General features: G+C 38.2%; 1 protein-coding gene across 1 annotated transcript in view; it reads left to right on the top strand.

The window, feature by feature from the left end:
- The window catches only part of PRDM6 (PR/SET domain 6), a gene marked incomplete at its 5' end in the record, with an annotated part of 76,085 nt that overhangs the window by 7,389 nt on the left and 44,062 nt on the right, over positions 1–24,634 (top strand). The window contains one exon of the mRNA XM_008629185.2: positions 1,808–2,115. Within this exon, the coding sequence (XP_008627407.1) occupies positions 1,808–2,115 (308 nt within the window). The remainder of the gene's footprint in view (positions 1–1,807; positions 2,116–24,634) is intronic.

Below are 24,634 nucleotides of genomic sequence, written 5' to 3' on the forward strand. Positions count from 1 at the left end.
CCGTGGGGGGTCTTGCTCCTGCCGTGCCGGCCGGCGCTCCTCTCCCTCCCGTCTCCTGCGCGGACCTGTCAGGGATGGATGGCTTGGAGCCAGTTTCGTGCGCAGCCCTTCTGCAGGGGCACCCGCCAGACTAATGCACAACTCAGGGCTTGTCTTCTTGCTTTCTGCTAAGATCTGTCACCGATGCTGCGGGCAGGGAACCCGGACAGACGAGCACCGGGTGGAGACATGCGTTTTCTCCAAGACCCAAAGGTGCAATGATTTTGAGGGAAATTGGCTTCTGCATGTAACTTACTAATATTTCCATGTTGCTGAATGCACCACTTTTTTATGGTAAAATCTGAAAGAGGATGACAGGAAATAATGTTTATGTAGGGCGTCTAAAACTGGAGAATACACACAGAAGCCATAATTTGAAGATGCATCTTTTATTATCCTTTAGCAGCTTTTGCTGAAATGAGGGGAGGGTTTTCCTTTGAAGGATCTGTAGGAAAGAGGCCTACTTAATACACAGTACATCCACTTTGGAAAGAAGAGCATCTGAGTCAGGCCCCCTGAGAATTGAAACTGTGGTTACAGGCAACCTAGCAAGTCTGAATCTGTGGCATACACCAAGAAACTCCTACTTCTGTAGTGAATGCTGTGCTCTGTTTCTATAAGGAGTGGTAAATAAAATTATTAGGGGAAAGACGTAGGATTTGCTACCAGAGTACTATGCCATAATTATTGGTTTTTTCTTTATATTTCTGGATTAAATTTATATGAAAACCTTTACTGTGCTACAAAAATGAAATGTGAAGAAGATGGTAACTTATTTCAAGAGATTCATTGTTATGTTAACTCAGCATATCTTCAGAGAAATTAATTTCTTGAACAGGAAACATTTTCCTGGAAGATGTACATTCGTGGTGTGTGGAATAGCATGCAGTGGAAACATTTCACCAAAATTTTCTTTGGTCAGAAAAGTCATGGTAGGATCTTCCCAAAATAGAGACACATCATCCGTTATTAATGACAGTTAGGGAAATCAACATTTTTAAAAACTGATCTTTTTCACAGGAATTGCTCACATACCCATACATGCTGTTTTGTTTTTTTACCTAGCTTGAGTTACATGTAATAGGCAAAGAGCATGAGTTCTCATTCAATAAAAAAAAATTCAAATATGTGCTAGGAACCAGTAATATTTGCTACATAATTTCAATTTTAAGATTAGATTTGTCTTTAGGAAAGTAAATGTGCATGCAGGCTCCAATTTGTCATTCATGAGGTTCTGGTTTATTTATTTTATTTTCCAAACAGACAGGCATGCACACACATGTTAATGTAAAAAGCAGAGTGAATGTTCATTGAAAATAAGGATTAAATTAAATCTTGTTCCAATTAAGCCCTTGGGCTGAGCTGTGGTAAGGCAATTGAGAGGGACTTGTAAGGCGCTATGACTGTGTTTTAAAATGTCTTACTGAAACACACTGGGATGGTTTAACTAGGCTATTTATATTAGTCAAAAAATTCATCTTAAAAAATATTGTTAAAGTAAATGAGTCTTGGCAGGTTTGTGAATACACCAGGCTTGCAAATTGTCTGCAGGATTTTTGCTCAGCCTTTGGAATTTCTTCTTTAGGGCTTTGCTAAGATTTGAGAAACCAGCCTGAGCAACACACAAAGAGCACGGTGTGCAGGAGTGCTGGACTGCCATGAGATGACAGGAAAAGCGGAGGAATCTGTGTGATGTGGCCTGTGGCAGTGGTGATGGTGGTGGCCAGCAGCACCGTACTGATAGTGTTTTTCCCTCTTTGTCCCTCAGGGTGTGACATGTGTGCTGATAACCGCAACGGCGAGTGCCCCATGCATGGGCCCCTGCACTCCCTGCGCCGGCTGGTGGGCACCAGCAGCGTGGCCGCGGCGGCCCCTCCGCCTGAGATCCCGGAGTGGCTCCGGGACCTGCCCCGGGAAGTGTGTCTGTGCACCAGCACAGTGCCTGGCCTGGCCTATGGCATTTGCGCGGCACAACGGATCCAGCAGGGCACCTGGATTGGGCCCTTCCAAGGAATTTTGCTCTTGCCAGAGAAGATTCAAGCAGGTGCCATCAGGAACACTCAGCATCTCTGGGAAGTAAGTTATCATCTTTCCTTCTGTGTCAAATTTGATCATTTTGAAGTAAATGTGTAGTTGTATACAGTACTAGTACCGTAACTAGCCATGAAAATAAGCAAACAAACCCAGAATTCAAATAAACTGAGCTAGCAGGTTTGAAAAGGTAGCCAGTGCAAGCAAAAGACTTGCTGCACCAAAAGTAGCCAGGAGACCAGTGGACACCACAGAGCTCCAATTTGTTTGCAGAAGAAGAGCTGACTTTTGCAGGTGCTGTAATGTGGGGTAGAGAGACTTGACTAGAGAAGGCTGAAGCTTTTACAACACCCGGTACTTTCTACATTTTGACCTGAGTTACAAGAGCTGATGGAGCTCTCAGGTCACAGCACTTGCAGTATCACTTTAGAGTAGCACATGTGGGTTGAGATGGAGTGCTGCACCATCGCTGTGGCCCCAGCCAGTCCAAAAAAGCTGCTGAAATGACCACAGGACCCTACTCTGCAGCCTGGCTCTTTGCGCAGTGAAGGAGTTAGTGCTTATTCAGTTTAGTTCAGCTCTGGTCCTGCACCAACTGTGCATTCCCCTAACAATGTTTCCAGTACTTTTATGTGAAAGCCACTTTCAGACACCTCAAGATTTTTTTTTTTAATTATTTGTCACTGTCTTAGAGAGGGTAACAGTGATATCTCTAAGGGAAAACCTATAATCCCTGTGTGTTGGAAACATCTTACTCTCTTCCTAGTATTTTGCCATTCATTTCTTCTTTGGTTTGTACTGGAAGGAGTAATTTTTTAGTTCTGTGTCATCCTCTGTAGCTGCAATCCCTGCTTGACTCGAGACTAAGTGCTACAGGCAGTCAGTAGAAATATGCCCATAGATCTGAGGGTGGTATTTGCTCATCCAGATCAAATCCAAGTCTTCAGAATATAAGGAATCCATGAAGATGCAAATAGTGTTTCTGCTGTCTTCAGTGTGTGTACAGTGAAAGTGAATGGATCTTTGAAAGATATTTGGGGGTGTGGAAGAGTCGGAGCTCCTGTGCTTTTCCTACATGCAAACAAATAATAAATAATACATCAGGGTCTTTGTCTCAAGGTATTTATGCAAAAAGTAATTGTGGCAAGAAGGAGATTTTCACATTAAAAAGATCAGTCTCAAAACACACCTGAATGTGATCAGTAGGACTGGATAAATTGCAATGATTGGGAGTTTTGCTGCTGCCTCCAGTGGAGATGGAATTTTTCTTACGTAGCAGATATTGATAATTTGGATTTAAATCTGTTCCTACCAAAGCCCAGTGATTGTAATGAGAGTATTTTGGGATATGTTACTAATCAAACATTTTTTATGTGACACTTCATAATGATGTTGAAGGCTCTAATTGTTAAGAAGGGTAATATGGTCTAGACTATTCTAATTAACAGAATATATAATTGTAAAATGAGATTGCCAGATCCACAAATTACATAAAATACTGAAATTTAGAGAAAACAAATAGAGTCAGATATTTTTTCCATAAATATTTACATTATCAATTACTTTTTTTTAAAAATTATGAATTAGTTTTATGCTAGTTGCAAATCTTGACAATATCTTTTTAAGTAAGTGAGAATTTTTGGTCATATTTCAGGTTAACTTAAAACAATTTGAAGCAATGAAAGAAGCTAGGGCTTTTAAAAAAAAAAATTAAAAGCAAAAACCAGAAAGATATTAAGGAAAAAATAAAAACCCAGTACTATATTTTGTGCCAGATTCAGTCCATCAGTGGTTGTCAGCTGAGTTTTTGTGTGGGATTACTCTTGTGCTCTTAACACACAACACAGATTTCCTGTTGTCTAGCAAAATGAGTGATATTTTAATTGAATTATCTTAAAAATAGGAATTAAATTTAATTTAATATTAATGTGTTGCTGCGCAGCTCATGGTCTTGAATTATTTCTGTTAATGACAAAAACTGTTATCAAAGAGACACATACTCCGAGCTCCAGCTAAAATTTTGTTGTTTCTCATTTGCTTTGTCATTCAATTTGGCATGCTTTATTTATCAGAAAACCAATGTTTAATAAAGAAAAATATAGTAAAAGAAAGTAATCAGGAAGTGTGTGTGATGTTACAAAACTTGGTCTATGAAAATAAATAAAAGCAAATGAAAGTGTATATCTGAATAGTTTGTATTCATTTAGTCTACATGATATAGGAGTGTGGATTAAATCACTGTAAACGATAAAGAAATGCCTCATCACAGTCCCTTTATAAAGTTGTAACTTCAGTAAATTCTCTTCCGCCAATATTTTCCAGACAGCTGCAAATGCAAGTCTGTCTAAAAATCAGCTGTTCAGCATTAGGTCTTGATGGACCTTATGGAGAGAACTTCACTCTTTTATTATCGCAAATAGCATTTTAATATTTTACTCTCAACACTGTAAAGTTGATAAATATTTTTTTTAGTTTACAGTTCTTTGTTTTCAGTGTACACCAGACAAATAGAAGGGCTATTGCAAATACTTTTAAGCATAGTTATTGTTTTGGTGGCTCTTTTTTTTTTTTTATACTCTTTGTTGTGGGAAACATCAGAAGCACTGCATTTGATGTATGGTTCAATGCTATGGAAATATGCTTCAGTCTGTCTGCACAAGTGTTCCCACCATGCACTCGATGTTTGCTTTGTATGTAATCCACACAGCATAATGTACAACGACTCAGAGTAAATTACATACCATTCCATTACCTCACAACAGGCCTTGACACCTATGGGTGTTCATGGGAAATTATAGAGTTCTCTCACAATCAGCCAAGATAATTTTTTATAACTTACAGAAAGATCAGTCTTTCAGAAAGCCAAAAATATTAGTCATTTTCAGTTGTAGTGCTTTTTTTCTTCCCCTTTGGCCCACTTCTATAACTAGAGTTTGCTTGTATTTTATGAAAATACAATAAACTCTGATTTGTTTAAAACAAAAACAGGACTGGGTGTATTAAGTAAACACTCTCTTTGGTCATACAGGCATTTATTCCAGCAGTGCTTGATAATATTTCTGATCCCTTTTTTTATTTTGAAGTAAAGAGAATAATCCTTTTGTTATTGCAAAGAAAACAGAGACTTTCTAAGCAATTAGGTCTTACTGATGAGAATGAGATAATTTTCCGCTAATGTGTTTTCTAATAAAGAAGTGGAAAGGCACACTTGATTCCAACATATATGAAAACATTATCTCAATTATTAATGTGTCCTTACTCCCTGGAGATAAATTAATCTAGTTGCACATGGTTTCCCCTTTCTGTTTAACATCAAAATTTAATAAGAGTAGACTTAAGGAATGTATATGATACACACTTAATTTCTATTAGAATAAAACACAGAAGTTTAAAAGGCATATTCGTTTTAGTAGTCAAAGTTTTTCAGTCTCCAAACTTTAAACTGTGAATTCTGGAAACAGCTAATTTGTAAATGATCTTTTCCCTGCAAATGCAGCTTAGATGAAAAAACTTCTACTGACAGACGTATCAAAGGATACAGTCTTATAGTTTCCTGTTCTTCATGTGCCTGATAAAGAGTTTGCAGTCTCTTTTTTTTTCCTCCATGAGAGGTCAAATAGTTATTTTCTTTTCTTGCAATAGCTGAAGAATGTCTAATATAGTATTTCACTTCATTTCAACTTTACTCAATCGAAATTTAGCATTTTTGGAAGTAATGCTTCATCTTATGCAACATTTTTTTTCAGGGATGAGAAAAATTTTATGTATAAACATAAGCATAAACATAAACATAAACATAAACATAAATATTAAACATAAATATTAAAAAAATATATATGTTTCAGGGTGTTCATTAGTAAATACAATATGCTAAACCTGTGTAATTTATTTTCCCCCTAAAAAACTCCCCCTCTTCCCCTGCTTCCTTTCCCCTCCCCGCCCGCCGAATGAGCTGGCATAAGAAAGTGTGGATGTCATCTTAATAAAGTACCATATGGGTACTTATTGGCCTTCTTGCATCTCAACTGCAGTAAAAGAAAACATTGGCTTTGCCTTCATCTGGACCAAGAAAAGCATTTTGCTGGGATGCATGCTGGCCAGGGCCCATGCAGCTATACTGGACATTTCTGAACAAATTAATATGCACAGAGAATCCTCACCCTTCAAATGAAGCACTCATTCCAGTTATGGTGATAGATTTGTATTCAGATTCTCGAGGCTGCAGTTTTGGACTAATTTTGCTGTTACAGAAAAGCACTGGGGGATAGAATTATGTGCATGCTGTCGTTCTATTAAAGTGAAAATTATGTTTCTCAGCAATCTGTCGTCTAGTATTCCAGACTGCTTGTCAGCTCTGTTTTAAATTTGTCATGTTCCTAAAATTCAAGTAATTTTGTCTTGAAAAACCTCCTTAGTTACTTTACTATTGTATCTTAAATTATTCAGAGTAACAGCTGGTGCCATTCTGTTATTTTCTTGTTTTGCCATTTCTGAGGGTTTTGTGTGATGTATGACCCTTGCATTTATTTTCCATTGAAAAAGCCCAATAGTTTTTATTTTTACATGGATTTTACGTTCCTGTACTGTGGGAAAATATTGCTGATGTTGTGGTCAGTAACATGCTAAGCTGTAAGCTCAGTAAGAAAACATTCAGTGCCACAGCTTCCTTCATTTGTGTACCTTAGAAGAAAACTGCCCTAAGCATCTACAAAGCAGCCATCTATCATTAGTATTTCTCTATCACCTACCAACCCATTTTTGCAGGTAACTTCTGTAAGTTAAAAATTCCTTTCTTAAGGTCCATCAAAAGTTACTGTGATCCCAAGTGTGGAAGGTACTTTATAATTCTTGTTATTAGAAAAGCTAAACTAAACCTTGGTGTTTCTTGTAGAAGACTTGTGACTTTTACAAGACTTTCTCATGCATTATCTTCATATATCTCCATGTATCTCCATGTCTTTGGTATGTTCTTTCCATCTACACTATTTTATGCCTGAGCAGATAAATAAGCCTAAGCACACGTGCTACAAAATAAATTGAATTTGGCATGGAGACAGATTCTCTTCCTATTGAACAAAGTGAAGTTTGGAATAAACTTTGGTGTTTAGAGTTGGATACAGCCCCAGAATTTTAACAGTGTTACTGAAAACAGTAATTCCGTGGACTGCATGGAACATGCATGCGTCTGGACACACACTATTCCCAGAAAAAAAATATTTTCTAAATTGCTAGATCATGCAGGGACTATCTGTTTTTCCATGGCACATAATCTCACCTTGGAGATTTCATTATGTAATATGCAAAAATAATGAAGGGGAACACAAATAAATATAAAAGCTCAATTCCATCCTTATTTGACCACTACCTTTCTGCATTGCTGACTAGGCACCAGTGTTATAGAAACATTTGAACTTTTTATTTAATTAATTATAAAGGTAATTTCTACTATTGGATGAGGCTAGTTTGTAAGGCCTGCAATTGCAATTAAATTAAGATACCATTAACAGTTAATTCTTTCTACTGACTTTTGATTCAGAATTGGTAAATAAAGGCAGTACTTAAATGACCTATACAAATATCCAAAGTGTGTTGTGTGCCTGATGCCCATAATGTGTTTATGACAGATTTGACAAAGCGAAGCAGTGCTATGTGCCTTTCCAGGTGGTGATGATACTCAGTGTTCTGCAGAACTGCCTCAGTCACTGCTCTAGGCGTGTTGGTCCCCCAGATTCCGTGGTAGCAAATGGACATGGACTTTAAAGTGCAGACTTTTAAGTAATCGGTAAACATAAAAGCTGGAAAATTCAGCCCAGGCTATACCTTCCCTCCACACATTTGGCACCTTTTCCAGATAAGTTACAGAATTCCATTATCCAAATTGTTACACATGTGTGACAGAGGTTGACCTTTAGTCATGTCAATCCTTTTTGCGTAGGCCTCGGGCTCCAGCCTAATGGCTCAAAGCCTGATTTACTCACTGTAATAAGGGCAGGAGGTCGAGCAAGTGTCAGCTTGCCTGCTCATACTCGTCTCGGAGCCTGGTTGAAGGCTGTTAACACAAAGCTTTTCAAAGTGAATTTACAACCACCACCACTGACATAGGCCAATCAGTACACCATAAATGTCAGGTTAGTGAGATTGAGCAGTAAGTAAAGCACTGCCAGCCCACTATTGGCTGAAATCAATTGCTTAGGGTTTAACTGAGAATAGCAATCCACGTATGACTACGTCTGCAGAACCAGCTTGAGGGCAGAGAGTGAGTTGGAGGGTGGTTTAGGTAGAATTACCCACCAGCCATAACCGTGGCAGCATGTCCTGCTTTTGTTCTCCTTCCGTTTGAGCAATGTCTGTGCTGACAGAATCCATGGTCAAAAAGTTAGACCAGCCTTTTACTTATAGAAATAAAATTACTCTTTTTTTTACCGATGGAAAAAAAGGTGCAGGGGTAAAACAGTAGGCTGTCTTACCTGGACAAAGGATGCTAGGAAGTTTTTTAGTGTCTTATTTCAGTAATTCTCACCAGTTTTTAGTCCTCAGTTCCCAGAAGGCTTTTTCATAATGAAAATGTGGCTTTTTTTGCCATTGGCTTTTTACTGGAAACTATCACAGGTTTCACTAATGAGTGATTATGTACCTGATGGTCTAAATATCCATGAGATGTAGTTACCCACAAGACTGAATGTTTTTATCATTTTGTGTAGTGACAGCTTGGACAACAATTCATTTGGCTTTGAAAACATCAGCATTAAAATGTAGAAATCCATTAAAATGCTGTATGCCAGGATTTATAAATTAGGCAATTTCCTTGATTATTGCAATCATTTACAAAATTGATTGTCCCAGTGTGGTATAGGCAGATTTCAGCAATGATCATTGACAACAGGCACATCCTCTAATATCTGTACTCATTGTTTCCTAAAAGAAAAGCCACTCTGCTGTGAGGTTATTCTCCATCTCAAGGTCAATTATGCATTGAAAAAGTCTACCAATGTAGAAGATCACACATCTTTAAAGTAGAACTACATCAGCTATTTACAGCCTGTAATGATAGCTGGAACAATTATTTTTTCTTCTGTTTGTAATTTGTTTCTTGACAGCCAAGGCATTCACTTGAATCTGTAGCACATATACTTTTTGTGATCTGTTATTGAAAGGTAAATAATTTTGGCAAATTGCAGCTGTAAATATTTATTTGATTGAAGATTTAAAAGTCAATAGTGTGTTTTATTTGTTGCATCCTAAAGTTCTAATTAACCAATGGATATAGTGTACAGTAACTTGATTTGGGTCAATTATTTCTGCAAGACACAATCAAGACATTATGTCACAAAACAAATGTGCTCTAGAAGTTTTCTTATATTAAAACAAATGCAATAAAGCCACAAAATGCTAGCCACCAACCACAAAACCACAGTGCTTTCTACTTGCGTGGAAATAAACAATGTCCATCGTAAAAACCTATTAATGTTAAACCTTAAAATGCAGATGATTTCAGAGATTCTTTTTCAAACTGTACATGAGGTCCAGTTGTAGCTGGCAACAAACTATTCTGTATCATATGCATATTGTGAGTTTCCAAGGTTAATGTCCTGCAGCTGTTAATCAGTCCTTGCCTAGACAAGACAGCCACTGATGTCACTAGGAGCTTTGATTTAATGAGGTGTTCAGCCATGACTGAATAGCACAGTACCAGTGTAATCACAATTCTTAAATCTTTTTTTCAAAGATAGGTGAGTGGTTCTTTCAGACTGGCAGAACCACCTGCATATTGTCTGCTGCTGTCTATAGCAGCAGTATGTCAGTAAATGTATAGGGACCCTTGTATAAATGCATTCATTTGGCCTAAAGACAATATTTAGCTGTGAAGAAAGGGAGCTGCCAGTGGCTGTGTAGTAGTGCAAACTGTACCAGTTCTAACAGAAATGGACAAAAATTTACACAAACTTAGAAATATCACTTGAAGCTGTTGTAACTCTTTGGGGCAGTTGTCAAAGTGTACCAAGCTGGGACCACAGCTGTGTTTTCAGCAGTGTTCTCTTTTCCATGGACCCAATCCTGTGTATTGTTAGATACCATGCCCTGATGCTGGCATTTTTCCTTCTGAGGTCTTGTATTCCTGTGGGGACCAAAGCTTTTCACCCAACTGAATCTCTTCTGTTGTTCATGGACCAACATTGTAGAATTTAATTTGCTGTATGTCTTTCAGCATGTTTAAAAGTCAGGCAATGAGTTTAGAAAGCTCAGTTTCTGATGAAATTTTACCACAAAAATAAGCAAAACGAAGATGAACATTGGCATTTCCTTAGAACACACACTGATCATTAAAATGTCTAGGAAAAAATATTGATGATCAAATTTTTGCATCAGTGTTGTCTCATCTGCATTTCATTCTCTGTTCTGATCAGACCACGATCACGTTCAAGTTACTTGGAATAAGAGGTTGTATTTTAGGAATAGTAACCTTTTTGCTGGGTTCTCCTGGATGGTACTAACACGTCCCCAGTCTAGGGTTTTGGTGAATTTTGAGCGGTGGGAACTCTTCAGCAGAAACCACACAGCCTGGGCTCAGGAGTGCCTGTAGCCCACCATATGGCAGAGAAGGCTATATATCTGAGCCTGGGTGGGCTCAGACTGTAACTCTGGCTGAGTAGCTGTTTGACCTTGGGGTCTGCCATTCCCAACAAAAGATGGCTGAAGGTCAGGCTGAGGTCTGTAGCCTCCCTTTCTTCCAAAGACCATATTTGTCTGTCTCTTTTCTTAACCTTTGTGAGTTTTTGTTTATTCAATAAGATGTTAATTTTCATGCCCAGATTATACAAAAGTGACATGACCCAGAGGCAATAATGTTGCAGAAGTTTTACCTCATTGTCTGAAACTGATTTTTCTTTTACTTTTGAAAGGCTAATTTGTGTGCAATTTTATAGTTTGCTGCCAAGCCAAATCAGATGGTCTCTCCTTCAAAGATATAGTAACTGCCATTTTGGATCACTTTAAAGGCTTTGGTAGTGTCTTAATCTCCTTAATCCTTCATTCTTAATTTATATTTCTTCCACATTATTGCTTATCTCTTCTGAAATCTCACAGGTCCACATATTACACTTTACACTAATCATTTACACTCTATGGCCTGCATGTCACAGTGGCTGTTCTTATGATCAGAAATAGTTAGCAGTGCCTCTCAGGATGCTATCAATCACGATTTGAAATAACAAGGATAGCCACCGAAGAAGTTTGTGCAGTGCCTCCTGCCCTCTCTGAAGCTGAGCAGAGCACTGCTCCTGTAGTGCACCCAGACACTGGTCAGTAGGCAGGTTAGGAGAAATGCTCCTTTCTCTGCCACGTTTGGCTTTCATTAATCTGTTTTAAGAGATGAAAACATCAAGAATTTAACATTGCTGCTGCATCTGCAGAGAAAACAGCTGGCTACAGTGATAGTTAAGACAAGGCAATTCATTTTCTTAGCAATAATTTATGATTATAGCCAACTTAGTGAAGGTACAGATCACCATTGTATCTGTTTTACTCATTTTTAGCTTTTCTTACTTTCGTTTCACTAATTTCTAGTTTTTAATTTAAAATTTTTATTAAATTCTTATTTATTTTATTATTTGTTACTGTAAAAATCTGGCATTAAAAATCATTCTTGTGATTTTTGTGCAAAAAGATATGCTTTTATCTTAGGGCTTCCTACAAAGGGAACATTTTGACTTTTTCGTTCTGTGGGAAGATGATTTGATTTATTTGAAGAATAAATAATAACAACCAGTAGGCTGACTGTTGAGAGCAACTATTCTAGCTGTCATCTGACATTAAATATGGAAAAAAAGTTTTCTCTTTCAAAAGCAAAGCTGGTCTGGATGTACATTAACATTTCTACTGTTAATTCCATTGCTTTATTAAAATGCGACAGCCATTCATTGCAACTTGATACTAAGTTATCTGGCGAATATTTATCAGAATTAATGTTGAGAAGTTTTTATATAAGAAAGACATTGTAGTTCAGCATGCAAGGATCAGATTGCTACAGACTGAAAGTCTGACTGAATTTCTCCGTCCTTCACACCCTTTGAATGTCTCAACATAAAATTCAGACAGTCAGATATCTTTTTTTCCAGAAATGCAAGTATCTATAATAGGGTGAAAAAACAGACCTTTAGATTACAGGAAAAACTGGGACAACAGGCAGCTAAAACAATGTGATTGAAGATGGAGAATAGGAGAACAAGGCAGAGTAGTGCCAATGAGTTTGGAGAAGGAGCCAGGGCTTTCTCAGACTATGAGTCTTGTTGAAGATCACTGCTATTCCTTCTCTTTGTTCTCAAAGATTACACGTAATTTTAGCACTCATGAACCAGGCTAGACTTGTCTCATGAGCATTGCACTGCTGATTTGTTACTCAGTTTTTGTGCTGGTGCTGTCTGATGATAAGTAGTGGATATCCCAACACAAAGTCAGAGGCAAAACATTAAAAAAATGATAGCACTCAGTGACTTTCACCCACATGTTCTGCTCTGGATTTTTCCCACCCTCTTGCGGATGAATTTAAATATTTTATCTAGGTCAAGGTTTCAAAACTTGCAAGTACTATAAAAGATAGCTTCATGAATATACTTGAGCATGCAAGGCTTTTCTTAAAGATCTTTTAGTGTCCTCAGCACTATGGTACCACACCAAGGGTGGACCATGGGCAGGCACACCTGGGCACCAGCTTCTGTGTCTCTGGTCTAAACTGACCAGACAGAAGCTTGCTGTGGACCTAAGACATGTGTGAGTGGGTCTGCTAACAGAGTGCCATGCCCAAGGGAGCAAGTCCTAGAAAGGGTAATTGTCTTATGTGTGCCCAGACAGAGTTTATTATGATAAGAGCGAGCTGGACCTGACATGACTCTGCTCTGTGCCTGTTGGGAAAAAAAATTGTGATTATTTGACCAACACCTTACTAGACTTTCTGAAAAATGAAAGATCATTTAGTCTTCCACTTACAGGTTCAGGGGATTTATCCTACCAGTAACACTGACTGGGCTACTCAGTCAGTGCAATCAAGCTACTCTTGATTAACTCAATCAAGAACAAATGACGCAGCTGCAGATGCCAGAGGAGGTCTTGCGTGCTTTATACTAGGGCAGTTTTGCACATACACACACGCCAAGTCAGTTCTAACATTAGCTCAAACTGCTCGCAAATCTTATGGGTCAAAGTCGAATGGTTTCACATTAAGGCCGTGAGAACTCCAAGTAAACTTCAATATTTAAAGCAAAGCAAACCAAAAATCTGTTGCTGTGCCTAACTACAACCAATTGGGTTAGAAGACTCTTCTCTTGAGTGCATGACAACTATAAAGAGTACCAATGGAAGCCTGAGTGTTTAAGCGCATATCACTGAAAATTCTGAGATTTCATTTATTCCTTTAAACTTTGTTGGGAGCTGGTGGAGTTGAGGAGCTTACAGAAAGTATGAAGAATGAGGACTTCAGAGCTTTGCCCCGCTGTCAGATTGCAGGATTTTTTTAGGTATTTTCATTCTGTGTTTCATGCTGCTTATATCTGCTAGTTAGTAAAAAGGCTCCAATGTAACTTTCCATTCAAGCAAAACCAAAAATGCTAAGAGTTTCAAAGAGAGACAAATATTTTAAATTCATACATCAGTCTCTTAAAGTTTTTGTCCTGGAGGAGTCTGTTGGAAAGGCACCAGGGGCTGAGGAGAGAGAATTTGGCTTTGTGCATGAGCATAGGAATTTATGTTTGAGTTGCCCACGAGCATTACGGCATTTAACTCTCCAGCAAAGGGTCACGGCAGCTATAAATTGTATAATATGACTAGTATCATATGACTGAAATGTCTTTGAAAAGCTACCTTGTGTCTAGAGACCACAACCAGAGTACTGTGGTAAAAGACTACAAGGTGGCTGTGGAGGTGATCAGCTTCCGGGAAAAAAAAGTCTTTGAATTTAGTTCTTAATGGAGCGTGATGTATTGCCTTCATTACAGAAGAGGTTAGAGTTGATTTGACTTCTTGGTTTAGACAGTTACATATGTAAAAGAAAATCCAACCTGGCAGAAGGGATTTTCTATTTAATGGATGAGACGTGATAAACAAAATACCATGGCTAGAAGCTGAAGTTAGACAAAATGCATCTCAAAAGAGGAAGGTAAATACATTTAGCAGTAAAACATATGAGTATCTTCCTAAAAGAGTCTGGCACCTTTGACTTTTAAAAGGTCATTAGATGTGTCAAGCTGTGCATCTTTGAGTTCAACAATCTCAGCCTTTGCCTTCACGGCCTGTGAAACTCCAAAATCTTTACCTCCCAGGCCATACACAAGGAGAGCAAGACTGTCTATGTCTTCCCTCAGCTGCCCAGGTAGATTCCGGTTTCTCTGTGGCTTTTTTGGGAGCCAGAGAATTGTGGCAGGGACTGGGGTTGATGCCTTTTCCGGGTCTTAAAATCAAGAATCAAACACGGTTAGAAGGAAAAAAGGGGTTTTACCTCTGTATTTATTTTAAGGATCCTTAGGTACGCTACGTCCAGGTGGAATGCACTGAAATGCACACTGCAATGTCCACCCTCAAAAGATCTGGTATAACATTATAGGTCTTTACTAATTAGTGTATCTACCAAAGATTCCCCAGTGAGAGGCTTGAATGAGCCCCCCTCCCCAAGGAACCTTCCCCTGGATGGTTCTATCTTGGTTTACAGAATGTGTTCTGGAGAGGACCTTGGGATCTGGGGCACACTGATCCCCAGCTACGAAGCTTCTAAGATGTTTAGTCTTCTAGCTGAACAAACAAGTCCAAGAATGTAGGCAAAAAGCACTAAGAATACAAAAGCTAAAAAAAGGTATAACAGGGGTATAAAAGAAAAGTCAAAAAATCACCATGGCATCAGGATCAGGGGCAGGGGTGTGAGGTGTTAGTCTTTCATTTCACAGCCAGTACATTTATGCCCTAGGCTGACTGACAGTGTCCTTGCAGTCACAATCTCTACAGCTTCAGGTGTGGCTGTCCTGGCTTTCTCTGGGCCTCAGAGCATTAACTCCCTTAAAATTCCCTGGCATTATAGGGGTATCAGGTACTCATGTCACTCAGTCCTCAAGCGTGTACTGGTCCTCTCCCTTTCTTCTGTGTCTTTTTCTGTGCAGAAGTCAATGGCCAATGAAGTATAGTCTGGAGCAGATGATCTTACAGTTTCTTCTAGCTTTGAAATTCATAAAGCTATGAAGCCAACCAAGAAAAGTTACTGTGTCCATGTAATCCTTATCAAAACTGAGCTCTGCTCCTCTCCCAAGTAAGAGTTTCTGTGCTTATAAATTCCTCTCAGCCTCCTTTTATGACAGAGTGCAGCACATCAGAGGAATTGTCTGATAAAGAAGGGGAGAGAGGAGAGGGATTATTGTAAAAGCTGTCCCTGTAGCTCTGCCCGGAGCTCTGCATATTTCTCTTATACATGAAGTGGCATATACAGACTGCAGCTTAACCCAGAGCTCCAGAAAAAAAATAAAAGTGGAAGAAATAGCAACAGTAGCTCTGAGTTTTGTTGCAGTGATCCTATTGCAAGAACACTGAATGCAACCGTATACTGCAACCCCCACAGCTGTCACTTTGGCAAACCTTTTGATGAATTGGATCTTGATATTTACAGAATCTATTAAAATACAGCCCATCATGTGTTTGTTTATATGTTGACAAGATGATGTACACCCTGCAGGTCAAGGGTGATGTGAACTGTTTTGGTGTTCTTGTCAAAGCAGCTAAAAAAAGAGCATTTAAATAATTTTTGTAGAATAATTGTCTAAGAATGTAAAAGCAACATACGAAATTCTTACTTTGAAAAAAAAAATCTCTACTGATCTGACACAAAAATCTGAACTTGTTATCAATCAAAAAGACTTTCCTACTTCTTCCCTAATATGTTAGAAAATTGGCAGCTCAGATAGAAAAACAAATAGCAAAATTAAACAGAAAGGAATTGATTTAGCTACTTGGGTGGGTATTCAGTACCACATAAAATTTTTCATTTGGGCTTGCCACTTATTAAATATATTTTTTAACTAATGAGTCTATACAGCAGTACATACAAAACCTTGCACTATTTTGCTGTATATATTCTAAGTCAGAATTAGCTTTATAAATTTAGCTTTATTTCTTTGAACATCATTCATATGTGTTTGATTTTTCCTTGCAGTTACAAAGAAAAAGTACTGTCTGAAATTCAATCATTTCAGTCTAGTGGTTCTCACAGATATGCCTTGCTTATTCCAAGTGTTGCTATATTGAGGGTGTTACCTGTGTGAAATTAGACCCGAAATTCATTTGCTGAAGAATTCCAGAGCATTCTCTCAACTTCATTGTGCTGTTATTACATTTTATTCCAATAAAGTGGGCTAAGAGCTAAGGTAACTTACCACAGAAGAATCTCTTTCCATCTTACCTTTTTAATGCTTGCTTTTTTCAGCACCTTGGGGTCACCTGCCTGATAAATATATAATTCATGTCCCAGCATAAATCTAGCTCATGGTCATTTTGGTGCCCTAAAGGAAATAATGGAAGAGGGCAGATAAAGAAGATGAGTTTCAAGGCAACAAAAAATACCCTGTTTTCTTGGGTTTGTTGTGTGCAAGTTGCCAAATTGTTGAGGCATCCAAATGCTTCACTGTTTCAGAAAGGAGTGTTGAAATACATACATACATGTATATATGTATGTGTATATATATATATATATAATATGTATTTGGAATGCAGAGTGGAGGTGAGATGAAAAGTCTGAGAAAGAAGATGGTGTGAAGGTGAAAAAGAAAGAATAGGTGGATAAAGGGAGGAGGAGGGGAAGGAATGAAGAAATGGATCTAGGCACTGTGAGAAAGGAGGGGTCAGCAATGTTGTGGATGAGAAACACCAGGTCACAGCTGGACATGAGCTGCACTGAGATGCTGCACTAAGGAAGTGGTAATGTTGGCCCTCCTGTTCCCCTTGAGAAGAGGGACCTGAGAACAGCTTGTGATATCTTGAGATTTCCTAAAGGCAACAGGCTGTGCCAGTTCAGCTTTGATGGCAGCTTATTCCAGGGCCCTGGGGTCCCTCAGTACGCTGCCCCTTGGATCAGGTCTGAGAAAGGAAGCAGAGCAGACTGTTCTTTTATTCATAGCACAGAAAGGAGGTTCAGGACTTTTTTGAGCTGAAATACTGCTAGGTTTTTTCCTTTTCTTCTTTTGTGGTATAGATTTCTAAGACTTTTCTGGCAAAGCCAAGTGCTTATAACTTTGTTTCAAAATGAAAGCCAAGAAACTCCTTCACATATCTGGAACCTTCTTTTTTCCTCCTTATTCCTTCAATTTGCCTTAACCTTGCTCTAAAAGCATTACTGGAAACATCTTCCTCTGTCTTTCCCCCATCCCATGTTTTGTTTTAAATTTATTCTCTCTTGGATTGCCAGCAATGAATTTAGAACTAGTTGTGAGGTTGCTGTGTACAGACGCTTCCCCAGAGAGAGATGAGCTGGTATCACCAAAACCACATGCATGGTCATCAGATGTTAGTGCCCTTTGGTCACTAGGGTTATATCTACTTTCTACAGTGTGGTGTTGAGCTGAGTTATTACTAAATGAGCTATTTCACCTGCATGGCACAGTATAGGTGAGTTTTCAGCATTGCTAGCCTGGATACATCCTTTCAGGGTGCCTGGGTGTGACACATTAAGCGGCATTCACAGGTTAGCAAGGCTTGAGATCTGAAAGCACCCGAATTAGTGATCAGGGCTCTGAGCAGAACTTGGTGATTAAACCAAACAGAAGATTTAAATGCCCTAAGAAGAAAAAAGGTGTCCCAATTTGCCTGTTGCTCTGAGCTATTATTATGATGCCCTAGATGCTTCAGCTGCATGGTAAGTACAAACTTCAAGTAAGAAAATCTGAACACAGATGACAACCCTTTTTTAAATTTTTTTTGTGTGTTAAATTTAATTTCACATATTAAGCTTACAGCAGAATCAGAAAAAATAATTATTAAACCAATGACAAAACTTCTTCTTAATTTTCTTGAATGTTACATTAAGTTTTGATGTATATAATTTAAAGCACTAAGCAGTACAGTGTAAAGCAAAGGAAGGAGGTGAATATGATTTGAAAATTAAAGTCTCTGAAAAAAAATCCAATTCACTTAAACTGCATTTTACTCTATTTTATTTTTATTTACAAACAGGTAATAAAAGTTGCACTGCAGTTAACACCCCTGTAAGCTGGAGCATGAATTATAGACAAGCGTCAGACTTGCATTACATTTTCCAGATTTTCCAAGTTTGTCAGAGTGAATGCTCTTTGGACAGTGTTTCTGACAGTTTAATTAATTATGATGGAAATATAACAAAATGCTCATGCCTTTAACTGTATTCTTTGGCAAGTATTGCACTTTGTGAAGAACTTCATAACTCTAAAAAGGAAGGAATCCAATATATTAGTTAAGCTTTTTCATTTTTATTAATGGTCTTTGTTATGTGGTTGCTTGTGTGGGAAGCAGTCTTACAGGCAAGAAGAATGAAAAAAGGAAGAACCAAAGAAACAACACTCTAGTGTCATGCTAAAGGGCTCTCACGAGCCTTACGGGCAGATTAGTTCACATTCAGTGAATGTGCTTAGAAATAAGGACGGGATTTAGTCACTGGTTATTGAGACATAATCATAGGATGGTTTGGTTCCTGAGGGACCTTAAAGACCCTCTGGTTCCAACCCCTCTGCCATAGGCAGGCACACCTCCCACTAGACCAGGCTGGTCAAAAGCCCCACCCGGCCTGCCTGTGAACACTCCCAGGGTAGTCCTTGGTGTTAGGGTCAGATGTTAAAAAGGAAAAAGAAGACAACCAAATTGCTTGCTCGTAGCTGTGACTGCTTTCACCACAGGCTACTAAAGTGCTGTCCATGGCTCAGTGGTGGTCTGCAGGACCTTACAAAGTGCCCTGCAGATTACATAAAGGACTGAGTTCAAAGGAGTCTCACTAGGTGGTAAAATCATGGGCCGTATTTCAGCACCATCATGACAGATGCTTTCCCTGACACAAGACAGGACCTATACCATTCCTAGCATTGGCATTCCACTAGGATTTCCACACACAGAGTTAAGGATATCTGTGCACTAACCAGACAATTGTTTGCAAATGTCATATTTGTGTGTGCATGCTCTCGGTTTGCTTGTGAAGTCTTGTCATAGCTGAATGCCAAGTGTCAGTAGAGAGTATGGGCACAGCTCACTTCAGCAGGGTAAAAATTGGCCTTTCCTGCAGCTCTTTGCACTGTCTGGGTAATAAGATTATGGCAAGAGTCACTAGATGACACTGTTACATAGTTTCACACAATCGTTTTTCTGACTGCCTGTGTAGATACGCTGTACTGTCTCCTGTAGTTCAGTTCCTGTTAGTTTATACTTATGCAAGCACCAGGATGATTTTCTCTTTGATTAAGTCTTTTAATTAGACTTTGCTGGAAGGCTGAGTTGGTACTTTGTTTTGTACAAGATTGATTATGGTTTGCATCCCAAAGACCTGATTTTGACAGCAATGATTTCTGCACTGCTAAGAAAAAGACCTGCAAAGACCTCTGCCTTTGGAGAGCTCAGAAGATGGTCATGTGTACCACGGGACAAGGCTGTGTTTACACAGGGCCTGCTGGGTGATCTGGCATGGTGTTATTGGAGAGAAAAGGTCAGCAAGGGGAGCCACAGCTGCTTTACTAGAATCCCACCTGCCCTCCTAGTTCAACCCGGTTCTGACATGGAGTGATGGACTCTTTGGAGCCACTGCATCTTCCATGTGGAAACTATGTCTTCCCTTGGCCCTTCTCCCAGTGGAGGAATTAGAGCCTCTTGTCTTAAGTAAAGACTTTTTCTCTTTCATTTGAAAAGGCTGAAATAGTTAGACTCACCAGGCTTTACTATTTTATGCTGTCATTTGTAACATCAAGATTTTGCTGCAGTTCAAGCAGTGGTATCCCATTCTTGTCATGCTCCAGACATTCTCATATTCTTGCCACCACATACTATCTCAATGCTTCCATAAGATGACTTGAGACATCCCAGCCTGTCAAGTCTTGAAATTAAAATTGAGTGGAAGGGGAACACTTTTATTTATTTATTTATTTGTTTGTTTGTTTTTACTTTTGAGCATGTGTCTGAAAAGCTTCACCAACACAGTAGTTTTGTGAGCAGTATGACAAAAAAATGTGGTTTTTTTCATTTTGCTGTTTTTCCTTTTGCCCTGCTGTAATCATTTACTGGGTAGGAAAGGTCTTTTTAGGGAAGCAGCTTTCAGCAGCCTTAGAAACCACAGCTCTCTTAAAAACTGCTGTTGTTGTTGTGTACTCAATAAAAAAAAAAAAAGAAGAAAAAAAAAGAAAAAAGGGAGAAGTATATTTTGGAAAGAACACTGAAAACAAATTTAAAAAATCTCAAGCTCCTGATGGGTTGACAACATGCTTTCATAGTCATAATGGTGTCTAAGTGTTTCAAGACTGGTATGATTCTATATATTTACTAATAAATGCATTTATATAGAGAAGGTTTTTTTTCCCCTAGTAAAAAATATGCTACAATAGTCACACTTCAATGTTAAGACGATAAAAATTGTTTATACCCTTTTCTTCAAGTGCATGAGAAAGTTACTAGTATGAAAACAGTACAAAAAATGACTGAATTCTCTGAGTACTAGGCTCGGTAAGAGACTAGGGTCCACGTCTAGGGTGTGGCAATTTGTAGCAGGTTGTGGTTGGAGCATCAGCCAGTAACATTCAATATCAGTAAGTACCTGGTCTAAGGGAGATGACCTTGATTATGATGTGTTGCCCTCTGATGTTGCCTGTTTCTCTCAGTTGTCTCTACAAGGACATTGGGCAATAGGGTGAGGTTACATACTTAGCCCCACCCCATAGCTGGTTACTGCTGTGTGAAGTGAATCCTATCCTCAAGTGAGTAACAAGCTTCATTTCACCCTGCATTTGAGCAAAGGAAATCACCAATAGTGCCCCAATATTTATTATCAGGTTCGCCTATGGCAAATTCACTCAGAAACATGTTGCATTGCATCCAAAGATGTTTCTGTGCCTCTGGGCAGATACAAGGCAAATAATTTTAATCGGGGTAATTATTTCGGTCTTATAAACCATGTAATTTCAGAAAAAATTAGCTTACCACAGGATACCAAACTCTCAGTAAAGCACAGTAAGTAGCTGTAAGTACATCCCCTGCTGTCATGACCTAGGTAACTAATTTACACCCAGAGAACAGACTTGTCTGTACCAGTCCCAGTCGCTTTGATTGCATGCTCTAAATCAGTAAGATTTTTAATCTGTGATTATAATTGATATATATGAAAGATTGGTATCTTTTCCTATGCAATGCATCTGACATATCTACTAAAACAAAGGCTGCTTAAATTAAGTGTCCTATGTTTTGCAAATAAAAGGCTTTCAATGTATTTATTGGATAACATTTGTTCCCAATTGTAGCCATCAGAAGGTCAGAAGAAGTTCAAAATTACATGATGGAGTTTATCTATTTTTTTTGAAAAATGACCTGGTTATTGCCATAGCAAGTTATATTAAATTGTTTTGGTTGTATGATATGGGATTTTTATATTAATGCCATGTTTAAAATATATTTATAAAACAGTTGAGCTTTGACCTTTATCCTTCAGATCTGTGCAGTTTTATAATTGAGACATTTGCAAATTTACAGTTAACATTATTTTGTCAGGAACCAAGCAGAGATGCACTTTAAAAGGAAAACTTTGGATAATTGCATCATGATGGATCTTTCGAGTCCTGTTTATTTTTTCTCTCAAGGATATTAAATCAATACAAATCTCAGAACTCTCTGTATTCAGTATGCGAATAACATATGTGATGAGATTTGGATTTTTTTCTCATTTATGTGAACAGTATATGTAGATGTAACATTAAAGCTGACAGACTGTTTAAGCAGAATTGCAAAGTTAATGGCATGGTTTACATCAGGTGTAAAATGGGAATTGCAACACATATCTTTGTAATATTACAGGTGAAAAGTGCTCCAATCATTTGTTATAAGTGCTGTAAGGTCTTCCTGGTCTTTTTCTCCCATCACCACCATAATTTAAAAATATGCTAGCTATCTGCTCCTGCTGGTTATTATTGTGCTGCCTTTGAGAGGATTTACACTCTAATTAAAAAATCAAAACACAGACGCTCTGCGTTATGGAGCATGATGCCTTTTGACACTGTTTGTAGAACTTCCATGCAATTTTTTGTAAAGAGCTGCTCATAAGTACAATTTTGGGTCTGATTCAGATCATATTTACAATGTTAAAAACTCTGTTAGAATCTGAATGTTTGTTTTGATGACTGTTGTTTTTGAACACTTATAGATAAAACGTATTTTAGATTGAGAAAATGTCACAAAATGTGACATTTAAATCTGATGAATATGGAAAGTATCTTCAATTGAATTGTGTTATTGCTAATGATTTACCTGTAGTGATTGAAATGGATTTAATTAACAGTCAGAACAGTCAGTAGTAGGAATACAGTAATCCCTTCTGCATTTTCACTGTATTTGATGTCATAGGTAAGAAGGTATATCTCCTGAAATGCGGAAAAAGTAGAAAAAAAAGAAGAAAACAGGAAATGTAGTTTTTGTCTTTTTGAACTGCCAGACAGTTTGTATAATACAGGATATCCTGTATATATAGTGAAGTTAAATATGAAAAGCATACAAGGCACACTCTTCTTGGTATTGTCATGGCAACTGTACTTTTCCAAATATGCAGCAGCTTAAATTTCCAGAGATTTGGGAAAAAAACAGCTGCAATTTGGACCTATTACCTGCACAATTTGTAAAACACATGAGATTTGTTGAGCCTGTGCAAACTGGGCACCATGACTTTTCTGCATGGTTCCAGATTTCACCTTCTTGCTACTTCACATTTAACAAGGTGACTTCTAGAAGAAGTTACAGGTTTTTGGGATGCCTTCAAGGAAAAAAAACCTTTGGGGATCAGCAAAGCTCAGTGACCCCATCTATATCTCACTGAGCAACAGCTACTGGGTATGAGCAATTTTGGTCACCACTTTACCTGTCTCTACTTACACACTTCAAGACACAGTGTCCCAGGACCCTACTCCTGCTGCACCCACAGTGACAGGCTTCACTGTACATGTTGATCTGTGTGCTGAGCTTCCAGTGATAGCAGCAGTACTAAGTGGAAAATAACTGAAAAGTATTTACATATCAGTGCCATACACTGGAGTCACTGTCAAAGTGGAGATTATTAGAGCAGTGAAGCTTTTGGGGACAAAAGACACACATCTGTACTAAAACCAGGCTTCATTAGTTGTGCTCACTGCACAACTACCCTTTAAAGTATGGAATGCTCCTGAATGTACCTCGTTATTAAGACTCTGGTAAGTGTCTTTTCCTCACAGTCAGTTTGTTTATTCATCCTTGATTCCAAGGATTTGCTCAATTTTCTAGTAAGTATAATATATTTCCTATCCAGATGCCACATGGGATTACTAGACAATTTACTTATCTGGACAAAATAAATGTCTTTCCTTTGAAGCCTGGAGTAACTCAGAACCTTCTCTGCTCTCTACGGGAGAATGAAAAGCGTTTGAGAGAAAGAAGTAAAATCTACCACAGTGACATACTATCATATTCTCTTGGATGAACCCCAGTATTTTTTGATGGAATGAGTCAGCAGAGAGGCTAGAATCACAGTGCATTAACCTCTCCTGTCTCACTCATCCTATACTCCCAGTTTCTTGGAGAAGTTTTAGGCAAATTTGAACAGGCTAAGATGACAGTCCTGGGATTGCAGCAGCTCTTTGGGCTGTCCCAGTACAGTGTCTTATCTAAAGTTGGCCGTGAGTCTGCAATAGCAGTGACTCCCTAAAAGTTAAAGTACTTTTTCATCCTTCCTTCTCACCTTTTACTTTGATTTTTTTGCAGAAAATATTGGCCTCTTTAGTTTACTGTTGTTAGGTGGAGTGAGTTAAAGATACTAAGGAACCAAGGATTTTGAATTTTAGGAATGTTTTCAGAATAACTATAAAATATTAAATTTACGTTATCCACAATATGTTGGAGGTCAGTTCGCCCTCTAAACATAATGTCTGACAATTGTGCTTTCTTAGTGTGGGTTAGAAAAAGAGTATAGTAGACTTAGGAAAACATCATAATTTAAGAAGTGACACATTTCAACAAAGACATAAAACTGTAGGCAGTACAGAAAAGAAGCAAAACCTTAGGAAACCATTACTTCATTAGGACAAATATTTTATGTCTTTTAAAAGACTCCTTATTAAAAAGGGTGAGCTCTAGGATATTCATGCTTGCATGAAATCGTAAATCTGCCATTTGAGAACAAGAATTGCTTCTTTCTGTGGATAAATTGATTTTTATTACGGCTTCATCAAATTCTTTCAAAACAGTTAATCTCAATGTATTGCTAAGAGTTGGCTTACAGTTATTTTTAATATTCTCTCACCTTCAAATATAGTGGTCAAACCAATTAGGAAAGTCAACCATGTACAGTAAGTATGCAGTCTGT

Source organism: Corvus brachyrhynchos, unplaced genomic scaffold (genome assembly GCF_000691975.1).
Source record: "Corvus brachyrhynchos isolate BGI_N302 unplaced genomic scaffold, ASM69197v1 scaffold90, whole genome shotgun sequence".
In the NCBI taxonomy this organism is placed as follows: domain Eukaryota; kingdom Metazoa; phylum Chordata; class Aves; order Passeriformes; family Corvidae; genus Corvus; species Corvus brachyrhynchos.